The sequence below is a fragment of the Nicotiana sylvestris genome, chromosome 5, assembly GCF_000393655.2.
Source record: "Nicotiana sylvestris chromosome 5, ASM39365v2, whole genome shotgun sequence".
Classification (NCBI taxonomy): Eukaryota; Viridiplantae; Streptophyta; class Magnoliopsida; order Solanales; family Solanaceae; genus Nicotiana; species Nicotiana sylvestris.
The window spans coordinates 77,077,349-77,092,418 of NC_091061.1; the positions used below are offsets into that span (position 1 = coordinate 77,077,349).

The 15,070-nt window shown below is 41.2% G+C and overlaps 2 protein-coding genes across 2 annotated transcripts; both read right to left on the reverse strand.

Moving 5' to 3' along the window:
- Positions 1–1,539: 1,539 nt before the first annotated feature.
- On the reverse strand, positions 1,540–4,500 carry LOC138868854 (uncharacterized). Its single transcript, XM_070146427.1, has 4 exons — positions 3,593–4,500; positions 2,851–3,289; positions 2,405–2,646; positions 1,540–1,969 (listed from the first exon to the last, which is right to left on the reverse strand). Exons 1-4 carry the CDS (start codon positions 4,498–4,500, stop codon positions 1,540–1,542), a joined length of 2,019 nt encoding a protein of 672 aa, XP_070002528.1.
- Positions 4,501–5,121: 621 nt separating this feature from the next.
- LOC138868855 (uncharacterized) lies at positions 5,122–7,007 on the reverse strand. The gene is made up of 2 exons (XM_070146428.1): positions 6,813–7,007; positions 5,122–6,567 (listed from the first exon to the last, which is right to left on the reverse strand). The coding sequence occupies exons 1-2, from the start codon at positions 7,005–7,007 to the stop codon at positions 5,122–5,124; spliced, it is 1,641 nt and encodes a 546-aa protein (XP_070002529.1).
- Between the last annotated feature and the right edge of the window lie 8,063 nt (positions 7,008–15,070).

Below are 15,070 nucleotides of genomic sequence, written 5' to 3' on the forward strand. Positions count from 1 at the left end.
ACGCCTTAGAACGAGTTTCCCCATTTCAAAATTTCTAGGCTGCACTTTCTTGTTGTAAGCACGAGCCATTCTTTGGTGATACAACTGCCCGTGGCAAACTGCGGCCATCCGCTTTTCATCGATCAGGGTTAGTTGTTCCAAACGGGTTTTGACCCACTCACTTTCTTCAATTTCAGCTTCCACAATGATCCAGAGAGAAGGGATTTCGACCTTCGCGGGTATTACGGCTTTAGTGCCATAAACTAAAAGATACGGGGTTGCTCCGATCGATGTGTGTACCGTAGTGCGATATCCCAACAATGCAAAAGGCAACTTTTCATGCCACTGCCTGGAACTTTGGATCATCTTTCTCAAAATCTTTTTGATGTTCTTGTTTGCTGCTTCGACGGCACCATTGGCTTTAGGGCGATAGGGAGTAGAATTCTGATGCGTTATCTTGAATTGTTTGCATATCTCCCCTATCAAATGACTATTCAAGTTTGCAGCATTGTTTGTGATAAGAGTTGCAGGGATACCGAAACAGCAGATAAGATTAGAGTGCATAAAATCTACCACAGCTTTCTTGGTGACAGATTTGAGAGTGATTGCTTCAACCCATTTAGTAAAATAGTCGATGGCGACCAGTATGAATCTATGCCCATTTGAGGCTTTTGGCTCGATTGGCCCAATGACGTCCATGCCCCATGCAACAAATGGCCAAGGCACTAACATGGGATGCAATTCTGTGGGAGGTGCATGAATCAAATCACCGTACACCTGACACTGTTGACACTTTCGAACAAAACTAAAGCAGTCACTTTCCATGGTCATCCAGTAGTAGCCTGCTCGGAGGATTTTCTTTGCCAAAACATACCTGTTCATGTGGGGTCTACACACTCCTATGTGCACTTCATACATGATACTTCCAGCCTCTTCGGCATCAACACATCTTAACAAGTTGAGATCCGGAGTCCTTTTATACAAGACATCACCGCTCAAGAAGAAACCACTTGCGTGCCATCTAATGGTTCTCTTTTGGTCTCCACTGGCTTGCTCGGGGTATTCTTTGGTTTTCAAAAATCTTTTAATGTCATGATACCATGGATGAACATTTGGTTCTGCCTCAACCGTATTACAGTAGCTGTGCCTTTCCCTGATTTGGATTTCCAAGGGATCAATGTGGGCATTGCCTGGGTATGGCAGCATCAAGGCCAAAGTGGCAAGTGCATCAGCTAGTTCATTGTGGCAACGAGGGATGTACCTAAACTCTATCGACTTGAATCACTTGCCAAGTTCTTGCACATGTCACTTATAAGGAATAAGCTTGACATCTCGAGTTTTCCATTCTCCTTGAGCTTGTCGGATAATCAAATCTGAGTCTCCCATAATTAACAGTTCTTCGACATCTTGGTCGATTGCCATGTTCATACCCATAATGTAAGCTTCGTACTCGGCAGTGTTGTTTATGCAGAAAAATTAAAGCCTGACTGTGGCTGGATAATGTTGACCAGTGGGTGAGATCAAAATTGCCCCAATTCCAACGCCTTTTGCGTTTACCGCTCAATCAAAAAACATTTTCCAAGCATTGGCATCCTCGGATATTGCCTCAACTGAATTCACCTCTTCATCAGGGAAGTAGGTGTTCAAAGGTTGGTATTCATCATCAACTGGGTTTACATCCAAGTGATTTGCTAATGCCTGGGTTTTCATTGTCGTGCGAGTGACGTAGACTATATCAAATTCAGTGAGCAAGATCTGCCACTTTGCTAACCTCCCAGTGGGCATTGGTTTCTGGAATATGTACTTTAAAGGGTCCAACCTGGTAATGAGGTAGGTGGTGTAGGTCAGCAAGTAATGCCTCAGCTTCTGAGTAACCCAAGTTAAAGCGCAACAAGTTCTCTCCAACAAGGTATATTTGGCCTCGTAGCTTGTGAACTTTTTGCTTGAATAGTAGATTGCTTGTTCCTTACTCCCGGTCATGTCATGTTGTCTGAGGACACATCCAAAAGAATTCTCCAAGACTGTCAGATATAAGAAGAGAGGCCTTCCCGGTTCAGGCGGGACCAATACTGGCGGGTTCGACAAGTATTCTTTGATTTTGTTAAAAGCTTCTTCGCACTTGCCTGTCCATTTAATTGTTGAGTCTTTCTTTAATAGCTTGAAAATGTGTTCACATGTAGATTTCAACTGGGCAATGAATCCGCTGATGTAGTTCAATCTTCTGAGCAAACTCATAACATCTTTCTTGGTTCTTGGAGGAGGCAAATCTCGAATGGACTTTATCTTAGTTAGGTCTAACTCAATGCCCCTCCGACTAACTATGAATCCCAAAAGTTTGCCAGATGGAACCCCGAATGCACATTTGGTTGGATTCAGCTTTAGATCATATTTACGTAGCCGCTCGAAGAATTTTCTCAAATCTCACACATGGTCATCCTGAGTTTTGGACTTGATGAACACATCGTCCACATACACCTCTATCTCTTGGTGCATCATATCATGGAAAATGGTGGTCATGGCTCTCATATAGGTTGCCCCAGCATTCTTCAGACCAAAAGGCATGACCATGTAGCAATAGGTTCCCCAAGGTGTCGTAAACGATGTCTTCTCTGCATCTTCCTTGTCCATTAAGACTTGATGATACCCAACATAACAATCCACAAAAGACTATATCTCATATTTGGCACAGTTGTCACCGAGGATGTGGATGTTTGGAAAAGGGAAATTGTCCTTAGGACTTGCTTTGTTCTGATCTCTATAATCCACACACACTCGGGTTTTCCCATCTTTCTTTGGTACTGGAACTACATTGGCTAACCTAGTGGTGTATCGAACCACTCGGATTACCCCCGCTTTCAACTGTTTTGTGACCTCTTCTTTGATCTTGTCACTGATATCTGTTTTAAATTTTCTTTGCTTCTGTTGAACATGGGGATAATCAGGGTAAGTTGGCAACTTATGAACCACCAAATCAACACTCATTCCGGGCATGTCATCATATGACCAAGCAAATACATCTTTGAACTCAAACAAAAGTTGGACCAAAGCATCCCTAGTTCTTTCATCTGTGTGAATGTTTATCATGGTCTCTTGGACCTCTTCTAAACTACCAAAGTTTACCAGCTTAGTATTATTTAAGTTCGGCTTAGGTTTATTCTCAAATTGCTCCAATTCTCGATTTATTTCCCTAAAAGCCTCTTCTTCATCATAATCTGGTTCTTGGTTCATTATTTCACAGTTATCCCGTGTGTTTGGATCTAGGCAAGAAGTCCGCAAGCATGTCATGTTATTTAAAGCCGCATTATTAGAACTGAAAGAAGAAATAAAGAGAAAAATAATAAAAATTAGAAGGAAAATATTGCTTTCATTTTATTGAATTTGAAGATAACAGGGTTTACATTGGAAATTAAAAGACAGGAAACTAAAGAAAACCTCCGAGTTACACCCTGGAATAACTCGTGATGCAGAAAAGGTGGCAGGACAGGTCTATCGGGACTCCCGCCTGATTGGGAATGGCGTAGCCTTCCAATTCTGCAGTTTGGCATTAGGTCCCATATACAGCACCTCAGCGGTGCTTGAGCCTTCCCCTGGTTGGACCATGTGGGCTTCATACAGTATCTTCCTCATGGCCCCACATATTTCTTCAATTTCTTCAGTCGTAAAGGCCTCATCTTCCTCATTGTATTTCGGCTTGATAAATGTTCTATATAGATGCGGCACCGGCTGAGGCAAGACCCAACCATCATTCTTTCTATCATCTTCCCATTTTACATCAGCTGGAGTGGGTCGGAAGCCTACCCCAAAGAACTTTTCACGGGCGGTCAAGGTGATAGGTTCAACTATTCCTTGCAATAATCTCCCAAGCCCCTTCCCAGGTTTGTAGCCATGCCTGATCATTTCTTTGGCCACCATGATTGATGCATTAGAAAGAAAGGGTTGGGGGCAAGGGTTTCCTTCTCTGCATTGGTACGCGACCACAATTTCTAAAGCCTGATAGACTATGTGCTCTCTCCCCTCTCTTGCTTCAAGACACGGGACTGACGGATCCTGATAAATCGATTGCTCATCTTTCCCGTGAACCACAATCTCTTGATACTCATGTTCAAACTTCACCATCTGGTGGAGATTAGATGGCGCAGCCCCCGTTGCGTGAATCCACGGCCTTCCCAAGAGAAAATTGTATGAAGTGTCCATGTCCAAAACCTGGAAGGTTACTTTGAAGTCTACCGGGCCGATAGTTAGAATCAGATCAATTTTGCCTATTGTATCCCTCTTTATGCCATCAAAGGCGTGTACACACACGTTGTTGGGTCTAATTCTCTCAGTACCGATTCCCATATGCTGCAGAGTTGAGAGTGGGCAAATGTCTACCCCAGATCCGCCATCCAACATGACTCTTTTTACGTAGTACCCTTCGCATTTCACAGTCAGGTGAAGGGCTTTGTTGTGTGTGGCCCCTTCCAGGGGCAGATCGTCCTTGCTGAAGAAGATTTGGTTGATTGCGAAGAACCTCTCTGCCATTCTTTCCAATTGTTCTACTGTGGTTCAACGGGTACATATGCTTCGTTGAGGGTTTTGATCAGTACCTTTTGGTGTTCAGTGGTGTTCATCAACAAAGATAAAAGAGAGACTTGGGCAGGAGACTTTCTGAGCTGGTCGATTATCTCGTAATCTGCCATTTTCATTTTTTGAAAGAACGCCTCTACCTCTTCAGCACTCACTGGCTTCTTAGGTGGGAAATGCTTTTTTGTGGCATTGTTCACCTCTTGCAAATTGAAGTACTTTTCGGCCGGGCTATTTTCCTGAACTTCCGCCGATATCACTTTGCCTTTATAAGTTACCACTGATTTGTTATAGTTCCATGGAACAGCGGTGGGATCCATCGTGGGATTTTGTGGCGCGCGGCCAATAACCGCCTTGGTGGAATTATTGTCCCCAGCATTACGTAGGTTCCCTTGGGCACATACATTTGAACTCCCTTGTTCATCTCAAACCTTCTAGGAGGACTCAATGACATCTGTTCTTCCTTGCGGCCTCGAGAGACATAGAGAACTACATCTTTGGAAGGTGCTGCCCCAGTTTCAACTTCCACTTTCTTCTCTATCTTCTGAGGGGTGGTTTTGCTCTTTTTCTCCCCTTCTCTTATTTTGCGGAAACTTTTGGCTTTTTCTCCACATCAGCTATAGCAATCATGGCCTTTAGAGCCGGATTGAACTCTTTGTCTTCACAAATCATCCCAATAATTGGCCAGTTGTTGTGAGCCGGTAATGGATTGTTGGTTTCATTAGGAACATCTTCGTCCTTTAGCATGATTCTCTTTTGTTCTATAAGGTTCTCCACAGGCCTCTTCAAGGTCCAACAATCATTTGTATCATGCCCTTCTACCTCTAAATGGTAGGCACACCGAGTACCAGCTTTGTAAGCGGGCGATGTTGGATTCTGTCTTGTTTGGGGAACAGCCTGCAACAAAACCATCTGAACAAGTTTGGGGGGCAGGCTGGAGTAGGATTCACCGATGGGTGTGAAGTTTGGCCTTTTGGGTGGTTCACGTGCGGGGAAGTTGTTTTGTGGAGGCCGGGGATTATAGTGAGCTTGGTAAGGAGGTTGATTTCTGGGAAATGGAGTTCTATTTTGATTAAATTGTTGGTGTGGCCTGACGTAGGGTTGGGCATTCATTACTGCGTATAGCTGAGGAGCCATATCGTAGGCCACATCCTGGTGGGGGTAATAATGATGTGGAGTTCTTTCGAAGAAAAGTGGTCTGGGTGGACGGGGTCTTCTTGCATTGGAAGTGGCCATTGCTGCTTCTTCTTTCTTCTTTCGATTAGCTACACCTCTAGACCTACCTTGGATTTCTTGGGATGTAGCCCTTATTACGGACTGACTTAAGATTCGCCCTGTTTTCAACCCATTTTCAACCATTTTGCCAATTTTGATGGCTTCGGCAAACAGTTTACACATTGCTGACATCATGTTTTGAAAATAATCAGCCTCTTGGGCTTGGAGGAAAACTGTGACCATTTCAATCTCGTCCATTGGAGGCTTTACCCTGGAGGCTTGCTCACGCCACTTGACAGCGTATTCCCGGAAGTTCTCAGAGGATTTCTTCTTCAGATTTGTTAACGAGTTTCTGTCTGGGGCAATGTCGATGTTGTACTGAAACTGCCTAACAAAGTACCGAGCAAGATCATCCCAGATATGCCAACGGGATATATCTTTGTCCATATACCATTCAGACGTGATTTCGACTAAACTCTCTCCAAAGTAGGCCGTGAAGAGTTCCTCTTTTTCGCCCGCTCCCCGCAACTGGTTGCAATATCTTTTGAGGTGGGTGATGGGATCCCTGTTCCCATCATATTTCTCAAACTTTGGGGTTTTAAATCCCAAGGGCAGATGCACGTGAGGTAACATACATAAGTCGGCGTAGGATACAATTTTCTGTCCACTCAAACCTTGTATGTTTTTGAGACTCTGCTCCATGTTTCTAATCTTTCTCACAATCTCCTCTTGTTCATGGGTTTTGGTGGCTTTTTCTTGCCCTGCTGTGAACTCATACGGGGGTGGTTGAGAGTAGGTATAGGTGGGGAACTGTGCAGGTTTGAGTGGGAAAGATGGTGTTTAGAAAGTGAAAGATGATGGGTCAAAGCTAGGCCTGGGCAGTGTGGGCTGTGCAGTAGACAAGAAAGGCGGAGCAGTGAAGATATTTGAGGCCGCACCTGAAGCTAACACCTAGGGGCGAACCTCAGAAGGCGTTCTAACAAAGTGGGCCAAGATGGTAGGATACCCCAGTGGGTATTGGGGTGACTTATCGGGATGTTGGAGGTTCCACTTGCCCTAGGAAAAAGCTCAGGGAACCCAGGGATCACACTTGGTGGTTCTCTTCCATTGGCCCAGGCATCCCACATTTCCATTACGTGGAGACGCAAAATTCTATTTTCCTCGGCAACTGCCGATTCTGAAGTTGGGATGCCCGAGATTGGACTATCATCCTCAATAGGAATTGTTGGCAGAGTCATTTCCGAAGACATTTCAACGCTACCCTTCGACCTTGTGAAGTATGGATGCGAAGCCAGACTGCCACAAAACCAACCACCTTACTGTAAAACCTGGCTTAACAGTAGACAACAAACATGTCAGTTTGAAACAAATAACACATAGGTAATCACACGTTGGGGTATGAGGCGCCTATACAGTTTAAATATGTTTCTACATGTTTTGCAGCGGTTTGCATGTTTCATCCCAGTTGTTGCTTACCTTCCCCAATCTTCTCTTCTTGCCTCATCTCTTATTCCTTATTTTCCTCTCTTTTCTTTCCTTTCTCTTCTTTTTCATTTTTCTAGTTTAAACAAACTTAGGACATACCTTTTCTAGGAATTTAAAACAGACTCAAAACATGTTTTTTTTAAATGAAAATACAGACTCGAAAAGAAAAAGAAAATACAATCAAGAAAACATCAGTCCCTCCAACCCTGTCCTAGGAACAACCAACTGGTCTTGCAGCGGGCCTACTTGATATGTCATCTTGGAGCCGATATAGATCCTCCATTATCTGACGGATAAAGATCATTACAGTGGCGAAAAACATGGATCTGGTCATGTCCTCACACGCACTGCATTTCATTGCGATGTAGTCAGCAATCCTCCTGACCCTTTCTCTTATAATGCCCTTTTCTTGCAGCAAGCGCCTAATCTGTTGGGATCTAGCTTCGAAGACCTAGGTGGCAGTGTGATTTTGCTCTTGCAAGTGCTGTAGATCCCCTTCCAATCGTGCCATCATGGCACAACAATGTTCCCTCTCGGCTTTAAAATTCTTGGCTTGTTTAGCCATTTCACCTTCGAGGTTACTAATATCCTCTTCCCAACCTGTGACCCCTTTTTCATATTTTTCTTTCATCTGTTGAATGAAAGCTGCACGCCCCTCGGCATTTTTAGCCAACCTCGTTTGTGCTTTTGCTAGTTCAGACTCAGCTTTCTGCAGGTCATCTTCATAGTCACGCACCTTTTGGGTAAGGTTGTAAATGAACCTTTCATCTTTCTTGCTTCTGCCCGGGTTCTCGACTGCTATTTTTAGCGGTCGAACCTGGGCTCTAAGAACTTCATTTTCTCGAACCAATCTTCTCCTCTCACCCTCGGCCTCTTGTGCCTGTAAATCATTGTTGAATGTGACATTTCTCAACTTTTCTCACAAAACATGAATGGTGTCCTGATATTCCTTTTCCTTTTCCCCCAGGCTAACCTTTCTTGAATTTTGTCATCGAAGGCTTGAACATAGGGCCTTTTGGCGGGCCTCATGGGTTCGGGCTCGGGCTCCAGCTCATCGTTCACATAAAAGCTACTTTCAAACCAAACAGCATAATTAGGATCAACTTCTCCCTTAGCCGGGTCTGGTACCTGGGTGTTACTTTTTAGATACCGACAACAATTCCAGTCCCTTTGAACTAAAGCCTCAGGGATCGCTGCTTCCGGGTGTAGATCAATGACTTGGGTGCTTAAGTCTGCCTCTTCGGGTATCACCTGATATCTTCCCAGTTGTCTTAGAACTCTTTGTGGTGCATATGGTTGTATACTTCTTGCTCCCATCATCATCAAGTAGCCCTTTGAAGCGGTCACATATATGATCTCTGTTATCGGGACCCATCCTATGGTCCATTCAATTTGATTTGCTCTCAATTTTCTCAAATAGGAAACCCAGGCTTCAAACCCTCCGGCGCTTTGTAGTCTTCCACCCTTTCCTCATACTTTTTGATGAAATTGTTCCCGTCTGAAGCATATCTCATGAATTTAGGATGACGGCGAAGGTGTTCGATCATCCACATTTGAAGAAGAATGTTGCAGCCTTCAAAAAATTGAACCCCAGATTTGCACAATGTTAATGCCCGATAAATGTCCGCCAGCACTAATGGGACAAGTGTGTGATTTTTTTTGTCGACGAGGACCTGTACAATTCTGGCCATACGAAGGTCTATTGTACCCTTAGAATTTGGAAATACCATAATTCCTAGAAATGCCATGGTAAAAGCAAACCAACAATGAATTTGCCATATGCTCTTGTCTTGTTTGTTACTTAACCCCTTTTCATGTGTTTCAAACCTGGCTGAGTGCCCAAACATGAAATAAAAGAAGTAGAATGAACAACTCCCTTTGCTTGCACAGTCCTTGCTCATTTGTTTGCTAATTTTCAAAAGATCGAAAAATTTGTGTACTGAGGGAGACCTGGGGAATATGAGTTGCTGCTTTATTAACTCTTGGCCGAAATCGATGTACCCGGCTATTTCTTCCAGAGTGGGAGTGAGCTCGAAATTTGAGAAACGGAACACATTGTGAATGGGATCCCAAAAGGTCACCAAAGCCTTAATTAAATCCTCTCGTGGTTTGATGTGCATGATGTCTATCAGGGAACCCAAATGATCTTTTACCCAAAGTTGGCCATCTTCATCTAAATCACCCCACCACTTACGTAGCTGCATCCGAGCCCTTTCTATGATAGATTGCGATGATTCCTGGATGGTATTCATTTGTACCTGTGGAGGGTTAAGGTTAGGATTGACTCTTGTGGACTCTTTTTGCAAAACAGGTTTTCTAAAAAAACATCAACGAACAAGGACCCCTTTTATTGCTATGTTAGCAAAATGGTCATTTTTTCAAACGTGACCTCTTCACAATTCCAAATGAATTTTGAGGCTGGGGGTAAGTATTTTAAAAGAAAAAGACACATTTTAAACAAACTTTCTTGTTTCTCCCGAAAATGGCCTATTTGACAATTGGAATATAATCTAAGGCTATTCCAGTAAGAAATGACTTAAAAACAAACCGAAGCTGGGTCGGCTTTATTGTTTTAACCAAAGCCCTGAAACACCTTTTATTTTATTATGTGGTAAAAATGAGGCCGAACCTTATGTGGGTTGCCTACGTATCCCACATCCGCTGAGAATCAGACATGCGTAGTTTGGTCAATTTTGACATAAAAACATGATATTTGACTCACTCTTTTGAAAATTCGGCAGAGTTTCGGGATATTTTCAAATACCGAGATTTTTAGAAAATTGGGTAAATTCTCTCTCCTACCTCACTTTTGGTTTTTCTCTTTATTTCCTTTCCTAGCCGGTCAATATGCAAGCCGAAACAGATAAATATTCACATAGCACGTAGGATGCATCAGGATTGTCTTTATTTTGGGTACACCTGTCCTAGACGGACCCAACCCCTGTGTTGAGTACCCAAGGTCAAATGCACGTGATGCAAATAATCGTTCCTGCTAGGGATCTGGCATGAGGTTGTGTTATTCTACGTTTAAAACCTAGGGTTTGTGGTCTAGACTTGGGTTACCCGAGCAGACAACTGGGGTCGAGGAGTGGGCAACATACCGGGAGCACGAAAGTCTGCCCGGCCTTGTTGCTTCCCCAGCCCCGTCTTATTTGGTATAATTTCTACAGAAAAAACGGGCCACGCGAACGTGTGCACCATTTTCAGAAGACTCGTATGGGTGGCATAAGAAGGCATTTAAATACAGTTCAAGTAATATCAAAGCAGTAAATGACAATTAGCACATTAAATCCACAAAATACAGTAATATCAACAATATAGCCAACTAAAAATCGCATTAACAAGCTCGAATTCTTGAACCCTGAACCAGAGATTCTGGGTTTGATCCCCAGTAGAGTCGCTAGAGCTGTCACACCTCTTTTTTACACCCCGAGAGGGGTATACGGGAGTTTTTCCAATTAAAATGACATTATTCGAAATGGGATTATTTGAATTATTTTCAGAGTCACTACTTGGAATAATTTATTTTGTATCCCAAGTCACCGGTTTATTTTAAATCCCAAATCGAGGAAGTTTTCGACTTTATTTAAAAATCTGCGAACCAGAAATTCTAAGTAAGGAATTCTGTTAACCCGGGAGAAGGTGTTAGGCATTCCCGAGTTCCGTGGTTCTAGTACGGTCGCTTAGCAATTTTTACTTGGCTTAATTTCCTAATTACTAATTTTAGTACCTATGTGCATTTACCTTTTAACCGCTTTTAATAACTTGACTTATTCAAAAATTAAAGAATTGAGTTACGCGTATGTATACTCTTTTCCTTTGGCGCGTCAAAATCATATCACGCGAACGTGTCCATGATTATTAACGCTTTTGTTGATTTAGAAAGTTTTGGTCAAAGTTGCGCGAACGTATCCCTCGGGTTACTTTTAGAATTAAATTTGCAATTATGTTATGCGAACGTATACATAATCGTAATACTAATCTAAATCGGGCCTAAAGCAAACTATGATTATTTAATTCTTAAAAGCAACAATTGTGAGAGCCATGGATTTAGGGATCCGTTATCGTGGCATGCCTCAAATGATTCTTTTTACAAGAAAACTTAATTATTCAAGGTCACCTAGAATACTCTTATTTAAGACTTAATTCATCAAAAGCTAACTAATCACGGGAAAGGTCGGAAGAGTGTTTTTGGGGCAAACGAAATGGGCCAGAAATGGCTCAGCTTTGAATTAGCTTTGAGAGCTGAAAGATAGAGCTCACGAATGGCTCAGAAATCAGAAATCTATGACACAATTGCAGGTTTTGAGACAAACAGCCCACATTGGGCTTGGATCTTTTGGACGGGCCCAATTGTGCATTGGCATCAACTGGGCCTATCCACCTCTTTGCATTAAAACTTTAACCAAATTGTACAAGAAAAATAAAAGCAAGGAGTGCAGTTCACTTAAAAGAAACTTCAGAAAACAAAGCACTTTGAATTCGAAGTTTTTGTCCAGCTACTATGACTTGCAAAGGAAAAAGTAACAAAGGCATGCATTTATATCAAAACTTAGGAAAGGCATTTTACACATTATTAAATTGCTGGGCTTAAAGCCCATGCTCAACAGCTTAAGTTTTCGAGTCTGTTCGAATGGATCTCGACTTGGGCCTGGTTGTAAGCCTGGCCCAGTCGACGCTATGAAACATGAACAATGGGTCTTAATTGTAATGACCCAATACTTAAACAAACCACAAAAGGGAGACTGAATTTTTAGAGTCATAGAAGTCCATTTACAATACTTGCAAGCCCAGAATATAACAAAATTTCTAAACCCAACACATTACTTTACACCTTTTGAATATAGCTAAATATACTGTATGGAACTACATTAATTAGTCTATAAGTTTATTATAAAGGTGAAGTCCAATTTATTACATATTCCAGGACTGAACAAGGTACAAAAATATTAACTACATTAATATCTTAAACTAAATTGCAACAAAATGAAAAGCAAGAAATTCCTAAGCTGCCACTGCTTCAGCCTTGAATGAACCAAGATTTTCATGAATTCGACCATGTGGGAAGGGTCAGACTCACAAAAGCATCTATACAGAAGGGACCTACAATGTTGCCAAGTTAGTCCTAATACAAAAGTGAATAAAGGAAGGATAATGTTGTCCATAGGTCTAACCATGTTCAAGGTCAACCCTATGGACATGCAAAAGTCTCCAAACCATGATTTGATCCAGGGCTTTCACTTCAGTAAAGGAGGAAAGAGGGAAAGGGGAAATGACTTAAACACATACTAAAGGAATTAAGACTATTATGCACTATTTAAGGGATGAATCTGACCATTTAAAGGGTCAGATTCACTGTCTTTTTGTGCTGCTACAGGAGAGGAGAAATAGTATGAACATATGCTGAATAAATATCCAGATTGTTCTGCACTAAAAAAGGGAAAATCTGACCACTTGGAAGATCATATTCACTTCCCTGTTGTGCTGCTACAGAAATGAAACTTTGAACATGGATTCCACAAATGCATACACATACCCTATTTAGTAATACATCTCTACAGACTTCATGTTTCAAGCAATCAGGTAATACTACAATATAACCTAACTATTTAAAACATTCATGATTTCTAGACCAAAGCACAAAGATCTGCTAATTAGACAAGTTCCAAATGCAGATTTTTAGCACAAAACTGATTTCATTTAAGGTAGACATTATACATACCTGGAAACTAAATTTACTGAAAAGAAATGACCAAATAAATGTCAAGAAAATCAGAAGTAGCCAGAAAACCCAACTTCAACACTGATGCACTAAAGGATATCAAAACCATACTGAAATGGAAACCTAATTGACCTAATCTATTCTTTCATTAATTAGACAAAATATGGGAAGAAAAAAAGAAATCAAACAAACATCTTATAATCTAAATTCAGCCCTACTTGATCTAAGACAATTAAGATTAATTATCATGTTGAGCATGCTTCATATGAAACTAATTTGTAACAAATTCTAGATTAACAGGGAATCAACAGACTAATTGAACGATGCATCTAAACACGAATAAAAATGCTAATTACCCTTCAAATTAGAATGACTCATGACCTAAATTAATTTAACAAATTAAATGCAACTTCAAACAAAAAAACAGAATGAATCTGAGACAATCTAGTGTGCCCTAGAACCATTTCAAACAATTCGAAGAATAATCAGTTTTCAACAGCACTCAGAAACCAATTTTTACATAAATTAGAAATAAATTTCTAATAGAACTCAGAAATCAGTCTACGAAGCAAAACTGACTTGACCTTTTGAAAAAGAAAGAAGGGGGGCAGAAAGAAAAGAAGAAAGGGAAAACAAGTGTTGGAAACTTACCAATGAGGAAGAAACAACCGTCAAACCCTTGGATTCTGCTTTCGCTTTGACTAACAGAAATCTTTTATTTCAATAAATTCAACCTTGCATGGCTTTGGCTGGATCTTCATGAGAGAAAGGACTCTTGGGAGCCTCAACTTTGAAGGAAAAAAGAAACGAAGGAACTTTGGGATCAATTTGGGGAAACCAAATTTTTAACCGGACCTTTGATCCAAGAATCGAAACATTCAGCCATGTTTCGAGGGGGAATGGTTAGGGATTCATAGAGAGGGGATGAAAAGGAGTCTAGGGTGTAATTTTTTTTTTGGGGGGGGGGGGGTTTGGACCATTTTGGGTTTTCGACCAAAATTTCGATCCAAGATTCGAAGGGCTTGGGTCTGATTCGAGGGAAATGGATTGGAGATTTAGGATAGGGAGGTGAAGGAGAGTCTGTGGTATCAATTTTGGGGCGATTGGACCACCAGAACCACCTGAGGCGATTTCCAGCGGTAGTTCACGGTGGGGGCGGCGTGGGGTTCGTAGGCGGCTAGGGTATGAGATGTTTGAGATGAGGGAGACGAAATGAGGATAGGGGAGGTTTGATGAGGGGTTGGTCTCTTCAGACACTATTATAGCATAGGACAAAACAGTTCCGAGCCGTTGGATGATAGAAATCCAACGGCTGTGATGATGCGTGACCAAAACGGGGTCGTTTATTTTAGACAGGGGAATGGACCGGGTTGGGTAGGACTTGGGCTTGGATTTGGTCGAGTAATTGAAAGGGAAATTCATTTGGGCCTAAGGAAATTTGAATAAAAGGGCCCAAAATCTGATTCTCTTTAACTCTTTTCCTTTTATTATTATTTTTTTTCAAAATCTTTTTTTTTTAAATCAAAACCTAAATTAATTCTTAACACAAATTATCCTACCAAATTAAATTAATTAACTCTAAATAATGATTACCACAATTAAATGCCAAATTAAAAGAAAACTACCACAATTCAAAACTAAAAATAAAAAAATGCAAAAATAAGTTATTATTTTTTTTTTGTGATTTTCCATTTTTGTAAAATGCTAATTTACTAATTAATCAAGAAAAATGTGAAATTAAGTCCTAAATGCAAATGCAATGCATTTTTTGTATTTTTCATGAATTGAATAAAATTAAACATGCACACAACAATGCAAATAATCAGGAAAGTTCTACAATAATTCCTAAAATAACCAATAATTAAGGAAAAAATCTAATTTTGGGAATTCTGTAGGAGTACTTCATGTGAGGCAAAAATCACGCGCTCACACGCCACAGAATGATCTTTTTGGGTTGTGCAATGCATTATGAAGTTGGTGGAAGAAATTTACAGAAGATGGTGTTTCTGCGGCTATTTATGCGACCACAGATAAGTTCTGCAGGCTGCAAAACCGTCGGGGGAGTTGAATAGGAGAAGCTCAATTTTGAAGGTTATTTCGTGGTCC